Raw genomic sequence first — 19,142 nt, 5'->3', positions numbered from 1 at the left:
CATCTTGCAAGCAGCACCTGTTATGTATTCTGGTAAACGACGCCTGAGAGGTATTCTGTCGCGCAATCTTCTGCCGCCGTGTGTGCATCCAATTTTGGGCCGAGCTTTTGACTTGTACATTATGGAGCGACTGTAGGCACTTTCGGGCATGCTGCGGTGCCCTTGGGGCTGGTAGGGTTTTGCCGCTATACCGGCTGAAGGACGTGCAGAGGGGCTGGCATTTTTACGCAATCCTCGAGGCATTACTTATTGTTCATAGCGCAGAAGGTGTTGAGTGTTTCGGGAAATTTGATGAGCCAAAGCCCATAGCATTGCGGAAGCTTGTCTTTGTTGATGCTGTACTTCATACTCCTGTATAAAATATCGCTACTAACATATGCGGGTGGCTGCCTTTGTAAGCTCAAAACAGCATATTACTAGTTGTTTGCGCGTCGAATCGTAATGGCTGTTGGCCAGAGTCTCATCGTGCATTTCGGTGTATTATCCGTAACATGTGCGGTTCAAAGATGGGCCTGAGTCAGGTCGGTATGATGCCCTCCATGCTTTCATGTGGGAGGCGGCGATTTCGTGGAGATGTATGGATGGCAGGACTGTTTGGACAAGAGAGTGAAGAACACTATCAGATGTACCGGGTTGCGTGCTCTGGATGTTCGGAATGCGGAGTGCAGTGGTTTCAGGCTAACCTACAGTGGCCTCACTGCACGCAGGTATGATAGTCACGTGCTGACCAGTATTGGTACTTATGCAGCATGGTGACGCAGTGGTGGGTTTCCAGGCTGTTGGTGAAGTTTGGCACAACCTGCAACCCGGTCTGTATGGTGCTACCATCGTATTATGTCATGCACCACAAGCAAACCGCCAATGGCCCTGCTAGGGAGCTTATACGCGAGGCCAAACATTGAAAGATTAGTCCTTGTACACCAACTATGAATATTGCGTTCGCCGTCGTCTCTATGCGCCAGTGCGTAGACAAAAGGTCCCCGGTGCCGATGTCGACGCTATAGGAATTGCAACGACCCAGGTGCCAGCAACGATGCGTCGTATCTGTCTTAGCCAATGTAGGTTTCCCATGCACCACGTTTACAGTAATTGCAGCTACGAACCTGCTACTGGAAACCGTTGCTGTTTGCCAGTTTATGCCCTGCGTCCAGCACACAAAACCAGTTAGCATTACTACCTCAATCTGTGTCTTATGCTGCTTTAGGCCGAAGAGTGATGGATGACAATAAGGTTACAATCAGTTTCAAAGCTATGAATGCGGTTTAACACAGTAGTACCATGTGCATGCTTTCGTAGCGCTGTGCGGCCGCAGAAATTCTTTCTACGACACTTCTAAACTTCGTAAGATGTTAATTGACGTGGCATAGCACTCTGTCGGCCAAGTGAAAGCTGACGCGGTTCGTCAGGTCGCAGCAACTTAAAAACGGAGCAATATACATATATGATACAGGATATTCTCTCAGGCATGCATGTTTACAAGATACGGTACGCCGAGGAAGTAATTGAAGCTGCTACAGCTTGAAATGATTTGCTTGTAAGTAATCCCTGCGCCTATGGCGATTGACAGCAAGTAAACCAGGGTCTATTATAGTGCAATAAATGCCTTCGATACTTGGCCTATCGCGTTGTCCATCTCCCCGCGCTGCAGGCGGTTGCACCTTGACTACCTAATGCATCACCCAAGACAACAAAACAAATTATCAGACCAACCTAACGAGCTGCGCCACATGTCAAGAACTTGGCTACTACTCATATGCGGCATTCTTTTGTGCCCCATCTCGAGTTGCTCCATGCTCAGCAACGTCGCCACCGTAGCTCACGACGACCGCCCACAGAACCTGCCACCAAACGATCAGCCGCTCCACGGCGAGATACCCGCGCTGTCCAGCCTGGCCCAAAACCCAGATGGCCTCCGCTGGCTGCTTGCCGCTGCCGAGGCCGCTTTACGCGACAGTAGCAGTTGCCGCGGCGATGGCGACACGCTCTGCAAGCAAGGCGAGGCCGTCGTTACGCAACTCCGACAGATGGCCGACACCCTGTTACCGCAGAAGCAGCAGCAGGGCCAGGACTCCTCCGCGGCACAGCCGGTGTCGGGACAGGACGACGGTGACCCTTTGCTTGTCGGCTTTCTCCGCGGCCCTGATCATGGGGAGGGGCAGGACCTGCGCCGAGTCCTCAACGGAAATGGAGGCGGGAGCGCTGAGCATGCGGGGAATGCTAGCAGCGGCAGAAGGCCGCGCCGCAGTCAGAGCCGCGGCCGACCGCGCAGCAGCAGCGGCGGCGCCGGTAACGGCAGTGCAGCTGTAGATGTGGATCTAGACGCACTGCTCTCTGACGAGGCGGATATTGAGCGGGACGCCGCCTTTGCGGCCCAACAATGGCAGCTGTGGCTGGATGCCCAGGACGACTGGGTTGCGGATGACCCGACATCACCGCCGCAGTCGCCCCCACAGCCGCAACAGCAGCAGCAGCAGGCGGGTAGATCTCCCCAAGCTTTAAACCCCGACAGAGGGGCCGATGGAGAGGGCCAGGACCGCGGCGGCGCTGTTGTGGATAGCAGCGGTAAGCGGCAGCTGGTGGAAACCACGGCTGGGGCGGACGAGCTGTGGGACACGAGGGGTGACGGGGGCTTGGGTGTGACTTCCGGCACCTTGCCAGGCGGGGCCGGGGCCTCTGCACCGCTCCCGTCCGAAGAGATCAAGGAGGGCACCAGCCACGGCGGCGACGGCAGCCTGCTGGCGAAGGGGTCGCGGCGGCCCCTGAAGCACTCGCCGCTTCACAGACAGCACCGCCAGCAGGTGGTGGGGCGGAGCCTGTCGGCAAGCACCACCCTCAACTTCCAACTGACGCCGCCGCCGCCAGCGTCGTCGGCGTCGCCTTTGGTCAGGACGCGGGTGGCACGAGCTAATTCACAATCTCCGCCGCCTCCCTCTTCCCCACGCGCCCCGAGCCCGCCGCCTCCAGGGAAGGCAAAGCAACCACCCCCGCAGCCGCCGCTGCGATCGCCGCCCTCACCACAGTCCCCACCTCCCTCGCCGTCGCCGCCGTCACCTCGTCCGCCCCCGTCGCCGTCGCCCCCCTTGCCGTCGCCGCCGTCACCTCGGCCGTCCTCACCCTCGCCGTTACCACCGCCTCAGCGCGCTCCGTCTCCCTCCTCGCCTTCCCCACGGCCGCCGCCACCGTCCCCGTCACCACCGCCGCAACGGCAACCCCCCTTCCCACGCCCGAGCCCCCCTCTGCCTCTCCAACGGCCCCCGCCCTCTTCAAAACGCTCGCCTCCCAAGGCTATCACTGCCCCGCCTCCACCACCTCCCCCTCCCCCACCGCCTCCGGACTTCGTCGGCTACCTACCCGATTTCCCCAACTCCCCCACCGCACCCCTCGCGCCGCCGCCCTTTACCGGTCGCCGGTCGCCGTCCCCGCTGCCACCTCCTCCCAGTCCGCCACTGCCGCCGTCGCCGCCAGTCCAGTTCACCCCCAGCGAAGAAGGTCCCCTGGACCAGGTTGGGGTGTACTACTTGGTGGGTATTTCTTTCGCAGTTGCCGTACATCTCGTCCATATTCCCGGCACCACTCGCTATCTGTTCATGGAGCGCCCTAGCGGCAAGCACCCCGACAAGAAAACCTTCATCGCTGGATATTACGACATCGCCACCAACAAGTGGGTGACGTGGCAATGGTCCAGGGGAAGGGCGGAGGGGGCCGTCGGGAAGTGGATGGGTGTGAAAGTTGAATTTCATAAATACGGGATAAACCGCCCCTGCACACACACACACACACACACGCAACTTCCCCCTTACTCACCTACCACTAATATGAACCCCACCACCTACCACCCCACTGTCGCTTTATCGCCTTCCCGAACCTTCCCAACCGAGCGCCCTCATACTGTCATGTAACAGGCCCTCCACCGCATTCTGTCCCCAGGTACACCAACGTGCCCAACACAGATTCCCTGTTTTGCAACGGCGCGACGATCATGGCCAATGGCAACATTGCTGTGGTGGGCGGCCATATTGCCAAATCAGGCTACCTGGACGGACTCCGGAGCTTGCGTATCTATGACAGGTACTGTGCGTGTGCCGCGCGAGGGGAGCACAATCCCCACCCTTTGTGCGCAATGCACTAGGTGATATGCTTTTGGGGGAGAGCAACTTGGATCCCTCTAGGACGAATCCCGTTTTCCCGTATCAGTGCCTGTTTAGGCGACAAGTGGACGCCGCCTTCACCAGGCCGTAGGTTGACAACCCGCCCCACATTTGCACCCCCCTTCCGTCCTGTTACCTGGGGTCCTATTCCTCCTATCCAAACTGGGCTAGGCATTTTTTTATAAACCATGGACCAAGATTCATGGGGGGCGTGCGGCACGTGACGGGCTCCTGGCTCCTAGCACTCGCCCCCGCTTTCTGTCCCTCGGCGCGCCCCACGTTTTCTGCTTTGCGTGTCTCGCTCTCTCCTCCCCCCGTCGTTCGTGGTTGATCTCCCCCCCCCCTTCCCACACACCTCCACTCCGCCCCCGGGCCCCCTGCGGCCTCTTCCCCTTCCGCCCTCCGCAGGCAGGAGGGCACCTTGCTTACGGTGGCCTCCATGCGCTACCCCCGCTGGTACCCCTCAGCCAACCTGCTGCCAGACGGCCGCATCCTGATCATGGGCGGCACACAGTCCCCGGGCTCCGGAACCAAGAACAACCCCGTGTGTGAGGTATGGGACCCGCAGAACGCCCCCCTGGCGCCCACCGTGCAGTGGAAGCTGCCGGACACATTCGTGGCGAAGGCGGGCGACATCTTTTACCCGTGAGCGGCCTCCGGGGGAGCTGGGGAATGAATGGGTGAATGAATGCACGCGTGTATTTGAGGGTGTACGGCACACCTGGGAGGGGGAAACCGGGGCCCGGGAGGGGCGCTGTGGGGCCCGGTGGGGGTTTGCTATCCGGCGGGGAGTTGGGTGGGGTGTTGGGGGGTGTCTCTGAGGGCTCGTTTGTGCCGAGGGCGATGTGTGTGTGTCTGTGTGTGTACCTGGTGCGATATTCTGATTGAAGTTGAGGTTAAGGGGGAACCTTCTACGACCCCGCATAGGGGGTGGGGACCCTTGGGGGGCGTGGGAGGAATGGCAGGGCTGGGGTGGGGTGGCTGGTCCCTCGTTCCGCCCCTGCTCTCCTTTGTAGGCCTCTTGGGGGCCGCTGTTGCATGACTCTGTTGCATTCTAACACCTCTGTGAAAGTTATTACGCATGCAGCCGAGCTCCCCACCACCACCACCACCACCACCACCACCACGAGAGGCTCCCTCGCGCAAGGCGGCCACTGACATCTTGGGAAGCTTCCCACCACCACCGCCACCACCACCACTACCACGCCTTCTTTTCCCGCTCCCCATGCATGCATCCATCCATGCAAGCTTGCCTCCCCGTCCTCCGCCTCCTTCCTTCACCCCCTCACTCTCGCCCCCCTGTCGCCCGCAGCAACAACTACATCCTGCCCACCGGTGACATGTTTGTGTATTGCGACACGGCGGGCCTCGTACTGAATCCGTACGACGGTACCGTAATCACGAGCATACCCTCTCACACCGCCGTCGCCAAGACGGTTCGGCTGGAGTACCCGTTTAGCAGCTGCAGTGTCATGCTGCCGCTCACGCCACAGAACAATTACACGGCTGAGTTTGTGTTTTTCGGCGGCCAGTTTGGGTACGGATGGACCAACACGCCCGCGGTGGATCTGGCGTTACGACTGCAGGTAACGCTGGGGGGTGTGGGGAAGTGGTGGCGGTGGTGGCGCTGGGGAGGGTTGTACGGAGCCTATTCGAATGCGGACAGGCCCGGAAGTGGTAAAGGTGCTTTCACGGCGCTGCCGTACCTCCCTCCTCGCCGTAATCCCTTACCGATATTTTCTGCTGCTCCCTTTCCCCCCCATGAGGAGAATATCGATGTGAGAACTGAAGGAACGTGGTGTGACCCTCCTCCCTTCGCCAATGCCGACTCACCGGTTCTGCGGCCCCCTTCCCGTCCTCGTCACTCGGACCCGCCTCGGAACCCCCCCCCCCCGCGCGTGGTCTGGTGTGGTGTGGTCTGTGGTACGATCCGCAGGTAAACTACGACTCCACCGTCCGCAACTACACTTTTGGCGCCTGGCAGCTGGAAAAGATGAATGCGCGGCGTGTCATGGGCGATGCCGTGCTGCTGCCCAACGGCTGTGTGGTGGTGCTCAACGGGGCTCAGAACGGCGTGGCCGGGGACTCGGCCACCGGCGGCTCCTCCAAGGCGCACTTCCCGCAATTTAATCCCGTACTGTACGACCCGTACGCGCCCAACGGCACACGCTTCACACGCCTGGCGCACTCCCAAATCCCCCGGATGTACCACTCCACGGCGGCGCTGACGCCGGACGGTACGATCATTGTCGCGGGCTGCGACCGTTGCGATTATTTCAACGTCACGGTGCCGTACAGCCCGTCGCCCTGGGGCCTCCCGGAGTATCGCGTGGAGATCTTCTACCCGCCATTCTACTTTTGGCCGACACGGCCCGTGCTCCTGTCCGCGCCGGCCGCGATTACATACAAGCAGGCGTTTAATGCGGTGTACGACACGACGGCCGCGAAGGTGGATATTGACGGTGCGGTACTGATGGCGCCGTCGAGTACGACACATTCTACGAATTTCAACCAGCGTGCTGTGGGCCTGGCGATTGTTGGTGACAATGGGCGGGGCACTCTGAGGTTGCGGGGACCGCCCTCGAAGTATGTGGCACCGCCGGGGCATTACATGCTATTTTTGTTGTCGGGGCAGGCCTACTCGTCCGCTGTGTGGCTGCAGGTTACCTCGTGAGGCTGAGGGCGAAGATAGATAGCGGGCCAGCCCGGTGGTGAATGGCGATTGGGGCACATGAATTTTGAGGGTGCGACTCCGTGCATTGCATGGCTGTATCGTGGCATGTGTCTGTCCATCTGTTTGTCCATCTGTACCCTCTGTAATGTGCCGACATATATATGCGGGTGAATGTTGTTCACAGCCGGAAGGCTGTTCTTTTTTGGGGGTTCCCGACTTACTGTGTCGGAGCTGCTGGAAAGTTGTAATGTATTTGATTCCCGTTGTATAGCTTTTCCATTCATTTTGATTGATCGGTGGACATGGCGACAGGAATGCTGTTTGGAAGGCCCACTTGCTGATGGAGCCCATATCGTAGAGAAAGGGCGGTGTTGGCGATAACGGGTTGAAGATCGGTATATGCATACGGGCTTGTGTACGGGTTTCGTTGGGTATGCTGTGTGCGGGTTTGCGCACAGATACTGGAAGTGCTGCTGCCCCGGCTCCTCATGCTTTCACACACAGGTCGCTTGTGGTAGCTTGACTGAACTCGTCCGGTCCTCGGTTGAAGGGCCAGTTGGCACCACGCTTTTTGCGGATCCCTCGCTTTTCCTTGGTTTCGCGAGTTTAGAAGAGGTGGGGAATGCGGGTGCCGATAGATCTTGTGGTTGTGGTTAGTACGTTTAGGGTGTATTTCCAGTGCGGATTAAGGCCAGGGATTAACCCTCTGTCCTCCATCGATACCTGCTCAAACGCCTAAGTTGTTGGCAAACTTACCTCGCCTTTTCAACCTTTGGTTCCCTTATGGAACAAAACTATGTGGTAAGCTCGTACCAAGGACTTCCTTGCCCTAATCCCTGGCCTTAATCCGCACTGGAAATGCACCCTTAGCCTTGATAGCATTTCCTATAGCAATGATGGCGATACCTCCCCCCCGCAGCACGCCTTTTATTCTTTCAACGAGTACTTGCTTCTAAAGCTCACTTGTGTTGTTGCCAACGCATGGCTTTTGCTTCTTGCATGAGCGCGTATGTTGTAATGAGCAAAGTCGGACTATTGATTTGTTTTGGATAATAGTTTCCGCTGCTTAGGGCGTTGATTAGTCGCCGCAGTGCTAGTAAATTTGCTGCCTAGTCTGGGTTATTACGCCCTGCCGGTGCCGTGAGGGCGGTGGGCAGGGCAGGGCAGGGGGCCTCGGGCGATATCGGTGCGATCAGGTGCAATCGCACGAACGGTGGAGAACATGGAAAGAGGTTGGCGGTCCAGGGAACGGTTCTCGATGGTGCCGCAGTAGCGCTCAGATGCTGCGGCGCGCGTGGGTTCGTCTTCGACAGTGGAGGCAGTGAAATGCCGCGGCGGCCGCGTCTCGTACTTATACATACTTATATATAGAGCCTTGATCCAACTGATCCATGCCTGCCGTACTTCCATTGCCGTACCCTGTACTTGCGATCTGTACCGGTATAGAGAAGGGGGATGGGTTGCTGCTGGGGCTGCCGGCAAGCGGCTGTCCCACCGTTGCCTGGCTGGTGACCTGGCTGCGCCCAGGGGAAAGGGCGGAGAGGGATGCAAAGACTAGCGTAGTTTGGAACGGGGCATGTGGCTCCGTAAGTGGAATGGGACCTCCTAGTCGGTTTGGGAAGCCCTCGGTGGTTTACAATCTAAGGGGCATGAGGGCTGCACAAGGAATTAGTTCTCCAGTGGATTCTAGAGGGGTAGAGGGTCATCGGCCAGAACTGTCGGTCCGCAGGACACGGCAGGACGCGTGCGGCGAAACCTGTCCTAGGGCAAATGGGCAACCGGGGGAGCGGAAAAGCTGTTCTGCATGGAAAGACGCGAACTGGCGAATTGTTGCAAATGTAACGCACATGCCTGAGTAGTAGAGCCTGCGACTGCATGTATCCTATTGCTAACAATTTGGCACAATGCCTCTTTTTTTACACGTTTTGCTTGACAAAACACTGCTTTGCATACTGACCCAAATACTACACATACTATATATCTGTAGATACTAGAAGCCCAACTACCCTAGGGCTTTCTGTGCTACTACAGCTGCTACGGCACGACGTGGCAGCAGTGGTCAACGTGTGCTCGAATGATGCACTATGCAGCATGTGCGAAAAATTCCCTGGCGCAGCGGTCCGTGCAGCTCAACTGCGCGGTGGGCCCCATCCTGGACTTTTTTTATGGAACATGATTCGTCGCACGGTGCACGCCATGCCAGGATGCCGTACATAAGCCAAGGCAACGCCAAGCGGGCGTTCACGGCGCATCATGGCGTTATGCCCGTGCTGGGAGGTTGACAGGCTCGTCTGCCAATCAGCTGGATGTGACCATTCTTATCCCTAAAAACTATGGCAACGGGGGGCCATGTGCGATAAGTCCTCGTGGATGTCTCAGCGCGAAGCGCCACACCCCGTACCACATGATTGTGATACTCACAAAGCCGTTAATTGTGCGCTTTGAGAATTGTTCATTCCGACGGTGGGTCTATCCTAGGCATATTCTCCCTATATTGTCTAACGAGGATATAATTCCCGTGCATTTTGCTTGCCGTACGGGCGCTCGCGTCAAAACTCTGGTGATGCACAACGACTCCCTTATATAATCCTATTAGGTTTGCCACTACGCGTTATAATTTCTACCTGATTGTTTATCACCTTCCTTCAGCATTTGTAAAGGCCGCTTCGCAGTGGCCGTCTTGCGGACGTTCGCCTTAGTCGTGGGCTGGCCATGCTTAAGGGTAGGACGTTTTTTGCGCATCTACACGCCGCATCAAGCCGATGCTATTCTTGCAACGTTTGACAGCAGCCACCCGCCGATTTGGCAGGTGTTGCCAAGCTACCTGTACAAGTTCAGAGGCGTCGGAAAGCTCGCAGAAAAGGTTAGCAGTCAACATCTTGCTTGGGCACAAGTTGTTCAGCTTGACAAGTTCGCCATCCAAATTTGCAGGCCTTCCAGTATCTACGCAGGATAGCCGCGAAAAGTCGCATGTGGAAGAATTGAGCAGCAGTGGGGAGGAGGACTACTCTGACTCAGATGACGAAGGGACAGAGGATTACAAGAAGGGTACGTTGCGCGCTAGGGTTGCTTTTATCCATTAGGGTCAACATGTCGGTAAGCAACGGCTTGCAGGTGGCTACCACCCTGTCAGCACTGGCGAAAAATACAAGAATGGAAGGTACACCGTCTTGAGAAAGCTGGGATGGGGCCACTTTTCCACGGTGTGGCTAGTGCACGATGCCGAATCGGGCGACTACCGGGCCCTGAAGGTGCGTTGCCGCAGCAGTGCGCGGGTAGGCAGCATGCATACAGATGCCTTACACGTTCTTGGCTGGGCTACAGGTGCAAAAGAGTGCCCAGCACTACACCGAGGCAGCACGCGACGAGATCACGTTGTTGTCTCAGCTGCGTGACGGAGACCCGAATGACGAGAAGCATTGCGTGAGACTATATGACAGCTTTGAGCACTCGGGTCCCAATGGCAGGCATGTCTGCCTTGTCTTCGAGGTACTTGGCGAAAACTTGCTGGCGCTTATTAAGCGCTATGAGTACAAGGGCATCCCTATTCCCATCGTGCGCAACCTGGCCATGCAAATGCTGGTGGCGCTAGATTACATGCACAGGTAGCTGTACGGGGAGTTTGGATGTGTCGAGTGGCCTTTCGGGCCCATGGGTCACCTGGATTTGTCAAGCTCGTGGACATCCCACTTTGTTAGCCTCCTGCACTCATGCATGTGTTTGTCATATTGGCAGGTGCTGTGAGATCATCCACACCGACTTCAAGCCGGAGAATGTGATGCTCGCGGAGCCCCTGCGCGACAGGACGTGGGTTATTCCACAGCCGTCAGAGTCCCCTAGCGTGCCGCAGGCAGTGCGCAGCACACCAGCAGCGTCAGCTGGTGCTGCGCCCGTGGCCGCTACGGCCGGAGCTGAGGGCCTTACACGAAACCAGCGGAAGAAGCTTAAAAAGAAGCTCAAAAAGGCCGCGGCAAAGAAGATAGACCAAGCTGAGTCAGTCGCAGGTGATGCTGACGGGGATGACGACGGCAGCGACGTCGTTGAGGATTCGGTCAGCGCCGCGACGGGCCAGACGTCGGGTGACACGGACGTAACAGGGGATGTTCAAAGCGGCGGCGCTGGGGGCGGTGGTGATGCCACCAGCAACGGCGCCGCGGTGGAGGCGAAGTTGTGTGTCTCGGCAGGTGTTGCCAATGGCGATGCAGACCGCTTGGCCAGCGGCGCGGACACCACGACGTCCGGGGCAGGGGAGGGCCAGCAGCCGCTGATCATCACGCGACCGGGTCTCACGGACGAGCAGCTTCGGACAGCGGCGTGCAAAGTGGTCGACTTTGGGAACGCATGCTGGACATACAAGCAGTTCACTTCCGATGTGCAGACACGGCAGTACCGGTAAATTAAGCGATAAAGCAAAATTGGGGCAGGATCTGGAAGAAGACTTGTTATTGAACGCTTTCACACCGAAAGTGTGCATCAGCATTTCGCTTACTACATGGCCACCACGCGAAGTGGAAAGACATTACAGTGTTTCCTTCAGTAATTCTCGTCGTCTTTTGCGTTTGATGCATGTGCCGTTGCATAGGTTGACCAGTTGGCCTATTAGCTTGCATCCTCACGGGGATGTGTGATTGATGCAACTCAACCCGGAATGCCTCTGCCCGGCCGTCCACAACGGCCGGGTCGTTGTGGACCACTGTCCGCACTGGCACAGGTGCCCCGAGGTAATCCTCGGCGCCAAGTACTCGACGCCAGCAGATATGTGGTCCTTCGCTTGCGTCATCTTTGAGCTGATTACGGGAGACCTCCTTTTCGACCCACGGAGCGGTGACAAGTGGGATAGAGACGAGGATCATCTGGCGCTATTCATTGAACTGTTGGGGCGCATGCCACGGAAGGTAGGCAATCTGGGAAAAATGAAACCCGTTCCCCTTCATGATTATGAGCGGGTGCGCGCACTACAGGTATGAGGTGCTTGTGTAGACGCTTCTCGATAGGCGTGAAGTGTTGTAGTGAGGAGGAGCACTTTACGTCCCGTATGTACAGCCCTTTATTGGTTTTCCCTTGCACCAGGTGTTCGAAAAAGGGAAGTACGCACGCGACTACTTTAATCGGAATGGAGAGTTGCGGCACATCAAGAAGCTGCGCTTCTGGCCGCTGGATCGGGTCCTGGTGGAGAAGTATAAGCTCTCGGAGGAGGAGGTAGGGAACGCTTGACTGATTTCCCTACTCCTGTTACGGTACCATCTACGAAGTGCGTGCTGAAGTTGGGTTGCCGTCGTGCATGGCTATGGTATGCGAACTGTGGCGATTATGGCTTGTGGCAATCCTTCCTGGCGTACCCCCCGTAAGCGCTTTTATACACTGTCGTTTGCCCCTTATCGTCACTTGTCCCAGGCGGCCGGGTTGGCATCTTTCATGTTACCGATGCTGCGCTTTGTGCCGGAGGAGCGCGCCACGGCTGCGGAGATGCTCAACCACCCCTGGCTGCGTGGCGAGCTGTCGCCCCAGGCGCAGGCGGATACGGCCGTGCGTTCGGACAAGCGCAGCGGCAGCGCTGGCAGCGAGTCCCAGCGGTCGGCGTCCCCGGAGGAGCATGATCGGCGCCAGTCGTCAAGGTACACGCCGAGCGGCTTTGCAGCCATGGGGAGTGGGGAACGGAGGCGATCACGTTCCAGATCTCGGTCGCGGTCCCGGTCGCACCAGCGGGGAGGGCGCCGCTGCAGCGACCGCTACTCGCGATCAAGGTCGCGGTCGCGCGGCAAGCCGGCCGATTGGCGACGGGATTACCGGCCGGACGACCGCAGGCGGTCGCATCAGCACAGGGATTCGTACGAGCGGAATGCAGAGCGATACCGCGGATACAGGCGGTAGTGACACGCAATGTCGTTTACACATTGTTGTTTTGCTGGTAGCCGTTTCGTGTGGGGTAAGCTGCGGAGGTTGGAAAGCAGTGGTGGCGGTGGTGTTGTGCTGTTACGAGCCATTTTTGCCGCGAATGGCTCTCAGATGTATGGCCTGGCAGTTGGATAATCCCGTATCCGTGGATGCTGCGCTGCTGCTTCTGTTAGGCGGAAGTCGGCCCTCGCTGAATGCATTTTTGGGAGCTATGTGGTTGGAGGCAGCATGGCCAATACGAACTTTTCGCAATATTATTCTGGAGAATTTTCCCGCTGCGACTTGCAGCTTGTGCAGCATTCGGCCGCATGGCGGCTGTTCACTGCTCCTTTTCGGATTTTCGTTTTCCTACTTCACTGTTCGGAGTCTACCTCCAATTGTTCTTCATGCAACTTTATATTGGTACCAGAAACAAGTATCTTTATGCATAATTGACTGAGTGTCGACTGAGTGTTGCTCTGTGTCCGGTTGCCTGCCGTGTCCCGCAGGTCGGCCTCGGCGGACTTGGCGGACCAGCGCATCGAGCTTGTGGAGGTCGACGACGCCGTCCTTGTTACCGCCAAGCCGCCGGCTGGGGCGTAGAATTTGTGTGTTCGTGCATGCGATTGAGAGGACTGTCGCGGGAGCGCTTACTTTGTGCGTAAACCATGTATTTTTAACGTGCTGTGCGTGCGCGTTCGTGATATGATTGGATGGCAGCCTCGTTTGAGAGGTGTAACGATTATGATGGGCTGTACCGGGGCGATCGCCGTTGGCTCCGGAGCCGTGATTATCGGCTTCCATCCATCAAAGGAACTGTAACACGCACCTCAATTGAATTGAGGTCACTGAGCAAAGTGCAGCAGAATGCTTGGCACACTTTGGACTACTAAACCGGCCAGACCCCAATGGGGCCGCAAGGCTTCGGGCAGCCGTGTGGTAAAGATCACGTGCAATGCGCATTTCAAGCCAACATCTGAGGGGCCTTGGAAATCTCTCATCCGCAAAGGACTTGCCGCTGGCCTCGCTGGAGTAAGTGCAAGCATGGCCGCCTGACCTCAAAGCATGCTCAATCTCTTGGGATCAGGGTCTCTGGTTAGCATGTCGTGTTTTAGGTACATCCGTCTCTGCGTAATGGGTCGGGCGCTGACGTCTGGCGCCGACCCTGGGACCTGTTAACGGCCATGCATTGCCACGTTATAGGTGTTGCTGGGCAGCTCCCTAGTGCCGCTGGGAGCAAATGCAACGGCGTCACTGACAGAGTTGCAGAATGCGAAGGCAGAGGAGCTGGCCCGTATCGTCCGCGAGCGCACGGGCCGTCCGTTGCCAAAAGTCGAGGCGTCTCCTGCTGCTGAAGTAAGTCATGTTTGGACCCATTCAACTCGGGAATTGATTTCTTGCAAAGGTTGAATCATACTCAAATTCTTCCAGCTGGAGTGGCGTTCCCGCGGGTTGGGAATTTCAATTTCGTTATAACGGCCGTCTGTCCCTGTTTTCCTTTCGCAGCGAGTTACTGTTAATTTTATGTGTCCTGTGTCGTTAATTACAAACTACGAACTGGATTTCATAGCAGTTTGTATTGTAACAACGAGGTAATGCTTCTCCCCAACCTCGGCTCATTCCTGCCTTAGTGGCGCGCCCCGCCCGTATCGCCCTTGTGTAGGCTGAACGCGAGGAAGCTCTGCGTCTGGCGGCGGAACGCAGCGCTGCAGCCCGCGGCTCCGAAGCCCTTCGCGAGCAGCTCCGCGTCCTTAACGAACAGCTCAAGCGCGAACATGCGGAGCGCGAGCGCCTGGAGGAGCGTGCAAGGGAGCTGCAGCAGCGTGCCACCGCTGCAGCCGGAGCCCCTGCCATCCAGGCGGCAGCTGGCCCGTCTGCAGAGGAACTAGCGCAGCTGAAGTTGCTGGCGGAGCTGCAGGAGCAGCTGGCGGAGGCGCAGCGTGCCTCCGCTGCCTCTGCTGCTGAGCAGGCCGCACTGGAACAGCGCCTCGCCGCGGCGCGGGAGGAGGCCGCGGCCGTGGAGGCTGCTGCTGCACGCGAGGTGGCGGCCGCACGGGAAGCTGCAGCAGCTGCCGCCGCCGTCGCTGCCGCCAATGAAAAGGTGGCGGCGGAGGCCGCTGCCGCCGCCGTCGCTGCCGCCAATGAAAAGGTGGCGGCGGAGGCCGCTGCCGCCGCCGTCGCTGCCGCCAATGAAAAGGCGGCGGCGGGGGCGGCTGCCGCCGCCGTCGCTGCCGTGACTCCCGAGGCCGAGGAGAGCAGCCCGCTGAACTTCCTGGGCGCTCTGGGCATTGTGGTTGGAGGCGGTCTGGCGGGCTATGTGGCAGTGCTCAATCAGAACAAGGAGGTGCGGCAGGTTGCGGGGAGCCGGTTGTCAGCTGGGGGGTCTGGAGGGTCTGTGAGACGTCCGGGGTGCCCCCGCTCGCTCCATTTGAACGACCCGCGGTCGTTCCCACAAGGTATCTATCGGCGTCTGTTGCATTGAAACAGCGGCAGTAGCAATGCCTCCTGGCTCTTGACGTACGGTAACGTAGGGAGATCGGGCTTTCTGAGGGTTTGTGCCGCATGTGTACGGCTGGTCATGGGCGGGTTCCTGCGACAGCTGTTGTACTCAACTCCACAACCCTGTCATTAGGTGGTTTGGGGGGAAGGAGCAGATGTGCTGGCGAGGGGGCCTCTGCCGCACCTGGGCGCGGGCAGGGGGAAAGTGGTAAGTGGAACTACCCACCAGCTGGCTTCTCCCCAGGGCCTGGAGTAGGGCTGAGGGATTGAGGTGCCCATTCCCCTACCCCACCTTCCTGGCTAACCCCTACCTCCACATACACCATAAGGCCCCCTTGGCTACCCAAGCCTTCTCCGCACCCTTGCGAGTTGCCCACCACCCTAGACCCACCCCCTTTTCCATTACACAGGGACACATCGCTAAGCTTAATACTTTAAGGTTCCTTGTTGCACCCTGCGGAACTTCTCCCTCACCCGCCGTCACCCCCTACTTGAAGGGCCGTACAACTCCCCCGAACTCCCCCTCTCTGCCCCCTGGTGCGACAGAGTGCTGTGGAAGCCCTCAACAGCACCGTTGCGGTCGAGCGGCGCCGGGTTTCGGAGCTGCAGGACAAGGCGGCGGAGGCGGCGGCCGCCCTGGACCGCGAGCGGCAGCTTGTGACCCGGCTGCAGTCCGAGATGAGGCAGGCGGCCCAGGACAGCGCCCGAGTGGTGGGTGGAGGGTGGGACGAGGGGAACGATACACGTACCCACCCGCCTCGTGCGCAGCAACCCTAACAGATGTATGTGTGTATGTATGTAAGTGCGGACCCAAGAAATGTACACACCTCCTCCCCTCATACAGCGGGCCCTCCTCCACCAGAACTGATTCCCCTTCCACCCCACCCTCGAAACCTTCATCCCGCACTCCCCCCTTGCCGCATTCCTCCTATTTGGCAACCTCGCCGCACAATAGCAAGCGGGCCGTACGCCTGACAGTTGCAACTACCGGCCAGGTAGCTGCTCCTGGCTACCCGCGTCCATTACCTAACCACCCCTCGTTATCTGCTAGGTCCAAGTCTGTGACTCCAGCCAGCTAACCGCCGGCTTCGCGACGGTTCGGCACTCAAATCGTTGTTTCCCTTTGCATTTGATTACCCCTTATTATTCCACTCCTGAGCCCCAGATCGCCCCCTCACCCCGCCGGGGTTTGTCTGTCTGTCTGTGCTTGCAGTTGGAGCTGGAGCGCGTTGAGAAGGAGGCGGCGCGCCGCAGTACCCGGCTTGCTGAGGAGGCGCTGGCTGTGGAGAAGCGGCTGGTGGAGGCGGTGAGGTGAGAGGGCAAGAGAGGGGGGGAGGAAGGGGGTTTGGACGGGGGTTGGGTCGGATAATGATAGAGTGGGGATTTAGCCGGGAGAAGGGGGGGGGAGGGGGGAGGCACACAAGCACTATGAGTGGGTGGAGTAGATGGAGTTGGATCTGGTCTGAAGGTCATGAATTGGGGGGCAGTTAGCGGTGGTGATAGTGGTGGTGGCTTGTAAGGTTTTACAAAATCTGGTTGGGTGCTGGTCAGGTGCGTTGAGGACCTGACGGCGGGTCATGTGAACCAACAGCGGTGTGTATGTGACAGTCAACGGCCCCCCAGGGTCAACTCCCTAATTCATCAACCACCCCAACCGCCTCAACCCACGCAGGCGTGAGGCCGCCGCAGCTGCCGAGCTGGTGGAGGCGGAGAAGGCGGCCAAGTTCGCGGCGGAGGCGGAGGCCCGGGCCGTTGCCGACAACCTGGCGGCCACCGAGCGGCTTCTGGAGACGGAGAGGGAGGTGGCGAAGAAGGTGAATGGGAAGGGGGACTCCCGGTCAGACTCACCTCCCCCCCGCTCCTTCACACACACCCTCGGCCAACGTTTACAAGCCCCCCGCACCGCCCGCGCCGTATCCATGTATGTTCTTCACCTCCCGCTGCACTCCGGACCCCCTGGAGCGTCGGCAGTTGTTTCTTTGGTTATGGGGGGCCCTATGGGGGGCCGTATCGGGGGGCCAAACCCCTAGGTTGGGTGTCGACAGTCTTCCTGGACGTTTGCACGTGATACCCTCCCTCCCCTCCCTCCCCATTATTTTAGAATACTACGGACGTGTTTTTCTCCTTTCTTTTCGCATTATTTTTTGCCTCGGCGGCGGCTAGGTAGGTAGTTTTCCGCTATCTTCATGACTATTAACATCACCGCGAAGACTCCTCCTTCACAACTCGCGACTGGTTTGTTACGTTTTGCATACTTTTGGCGTATCAGTCTATCCTTGGTGTCAGCTTCACTCGTTCGTGGTTAGTCCCTCCATCTCCCCTCCCCGCCCCCAGCGCCCCTTCCATTTATCTTCTCCTGGACTACCCGTCTTTGGTATCTGCTCCATCGCCAGTGGTTCATCTTACCCCCCAGCCTCCCCTCTCTCCCCCCACCCCCTTGCAAACAGGTCGGCAAGGAGGCTCAGGAGGCCATGTCGCGGCTCCGGAAGACCAAGGACGAGGCGGGCAGGGCGGTGGTGGCCAACTCGATGCTGACGGCCTCCCTGGACGAGGAGGTGAGCCGCCGTACGGCAGCGGATGACCTGGCTTCCGAGCTCCAGGAGCAGATCTCTGAGGCCAATACCAAGATTGCCCAACAGGAGTCGCTCATATTCAAGGTGGGCGGGGGGGTTGCGCGTCTGTGTTGTGGATGGAGAAAGGGGATAAAAGGGGGGGGCAATGGTACTGTTTGGGGGATGGGGACGTTTTCCAGGTGGAGCTCGGGGGGGCTGTGGAGGGAGAACACCTTTCTTACCTCCTCCTCTCCCCCTTCACTCTCCTCCCTCCTCTCCCCTCCTATCCTGGCATATACTATCCCATGCGCTCATATCCTACTCCCCTCTGTCCACGCAGGTCGGTGCTGAGGCGCTGTCCATGAAGGAGGCTATGCGGGTGCTCAAGGAGCAGGCGCTCAACATCAGCGTCAAGGCGCAGCGGGACGTGGCGGAGGCGAGGGAGGAGAGGCAGCAGATCGAGTCGCAACTGGCGGCCGTGAGCACGCAGCTGGGGGTGAGCCGAGCAGGGTGGGGGGAGGGGGCTGTCTCCGTGGCTACTCAGGACTGGGACTGGGAGGTATAATCTTTTTTGTGTGTTTGTCCTTGAGCCCTTGTCAACGCCTTGCCCCGCATTCCCCCCCGGTCCCCTCCCTCACTACCCCCGCCCCGGCCTGGCCCCCCGTTACCCCGTGCGCCCTCTTCCACGCGGTAGGAGGAGCGCGACCTGTTGACCAAGTCCCGAAGCGAGCAGTCCCGTCTGAAAGCCGCGTTGGTGGAGAGTCAGGCCCGGGCCGCGGGACTGGAGGAGGAGCTGGCGGAGGCGAAAGCGACCAACGGGGCCCTGCAGACGCAGGTGGGGGCCAGGAGGGGCCAGGAGGGGGGGACGTGTTGCACCTACTTCGCAGTGTAGTGCAGTGTGCTTTGGTTGGGAGGGTTTCGTGCAGATTCCCGCTCCCGCCTCTGGTTCTTTCCTTCTTCGTCCTTCCCGTGTTGCCCTCCCTGCTGCTGTCGCGGTGAGGTGGACCCCTGCCATGGTGTTTGAAGCGCCTGGGAGCGCATGTCCCCACCTGAACACCCCCCGGTGGTGGCGTAGGGAAGGGGGGGAAGCCCCCGGGCCGCAACCTCTACGTTGTAACTTAGGGAGGGTTATCGCTGCTGCTGCTGCTGCTGCTGCTGCTGCTGCCGGCTGTAGCCAGTGGAGAACGTCTCACACGCAAACACACCCCCCTCCCTGTCTTCCCCCAACCCGCACCCCCCTCCCTCCAGATCCAAACTCTGCAATCCTCCGTTTCCTCCCTGGAGCGGCAGCTGGCCGAGCAGCGGTCCGCCAACACCGCCGTGGCTGCTGAGGGTGAGGCTCTGCGGGGCGCGCTAACGGACGTGCGGTCCAGCCTGGCCGCCACCGAGGCCGCC

General features: G+C 58.9%; 2 protein-coding genes across 2 annotated transcripts; both read left to right on the top strand.

Moving 5' to 3' along the window:
* Nucleotides 1-1,441: 1,441 nt before the first annotated feature.
* On the top strand, nt 1,442-7,345 carry VOLCADRAFT_86325 (uncharacterized protein; the record flags this gene model as incomplete). The annotated part of the gene is made up of 8 exons (XM_002946198.1): nt 1,442-1,485; nt 1,649-2,798; nt 3,021-3,661; nt 3,928-4,068; nt 4,557-4,793; nt 5,461-5,734; nt 6,085-6,818; nt 7,327-7,345. The coding sequence occupies 8 exons, from the start codon at nt 1,442-1,444 to the stop codon at nt 7,343-7,345; spliced, it is 3,240 nt and encodes a 1,079-aa protein (XP_002946244.1).
* Nucleotides 7,346-9,584: 2,239 nt separating this feature from the next.
* On the top strand, nt 9,585-13,533 carry VOLCADRAFT_78921 (uncharacterized protein; the record flags this gene model as incomplete). Its single annotated transcript, XM_002946197.1, has 9 exons — nt 9,585-9,870; nt 9,937-10,073; nt 10,147-10,427; nt 10,558-10,924; nt 11,084-11,214; nt 11,534-11,717; nt 11,893-12,021; nt 12,217-12,437; nt 13,206-13,533. The coding sequence occupies 9 exons, from the start codon at nt 9,585-9,587 to the stop codon at nt 13,297-13,299; spliced, it is 1,830 nt and encodes a 609-aa protein (XP_002946243.1). The 3' UTR covers nt 13,300-13,533.
* Between the last annotated feature and the right edge of the window lie 5,609 nt (nt 13,534-19,142).

The sequence above is a fragment of the Volvox carteri genome (genome assembly GCF_000143455.1).
Source record: "Volvox carteri f. nagariensis unplaced genomic scaffold VOLCAscaffold_1, whole genome shotgun sequence".
Classification (NCBI taxonomy): domain Eukaryota; kingdom Viridiplantae; phylum Chlorophyta; class Chlorophyceae; order Chlamydomonadales; family Volvocaceae; genus Volvox; species Volvox carteri.
This window is presented reverse-complemented; position numbering and strand designations above follow the sequence as displayed.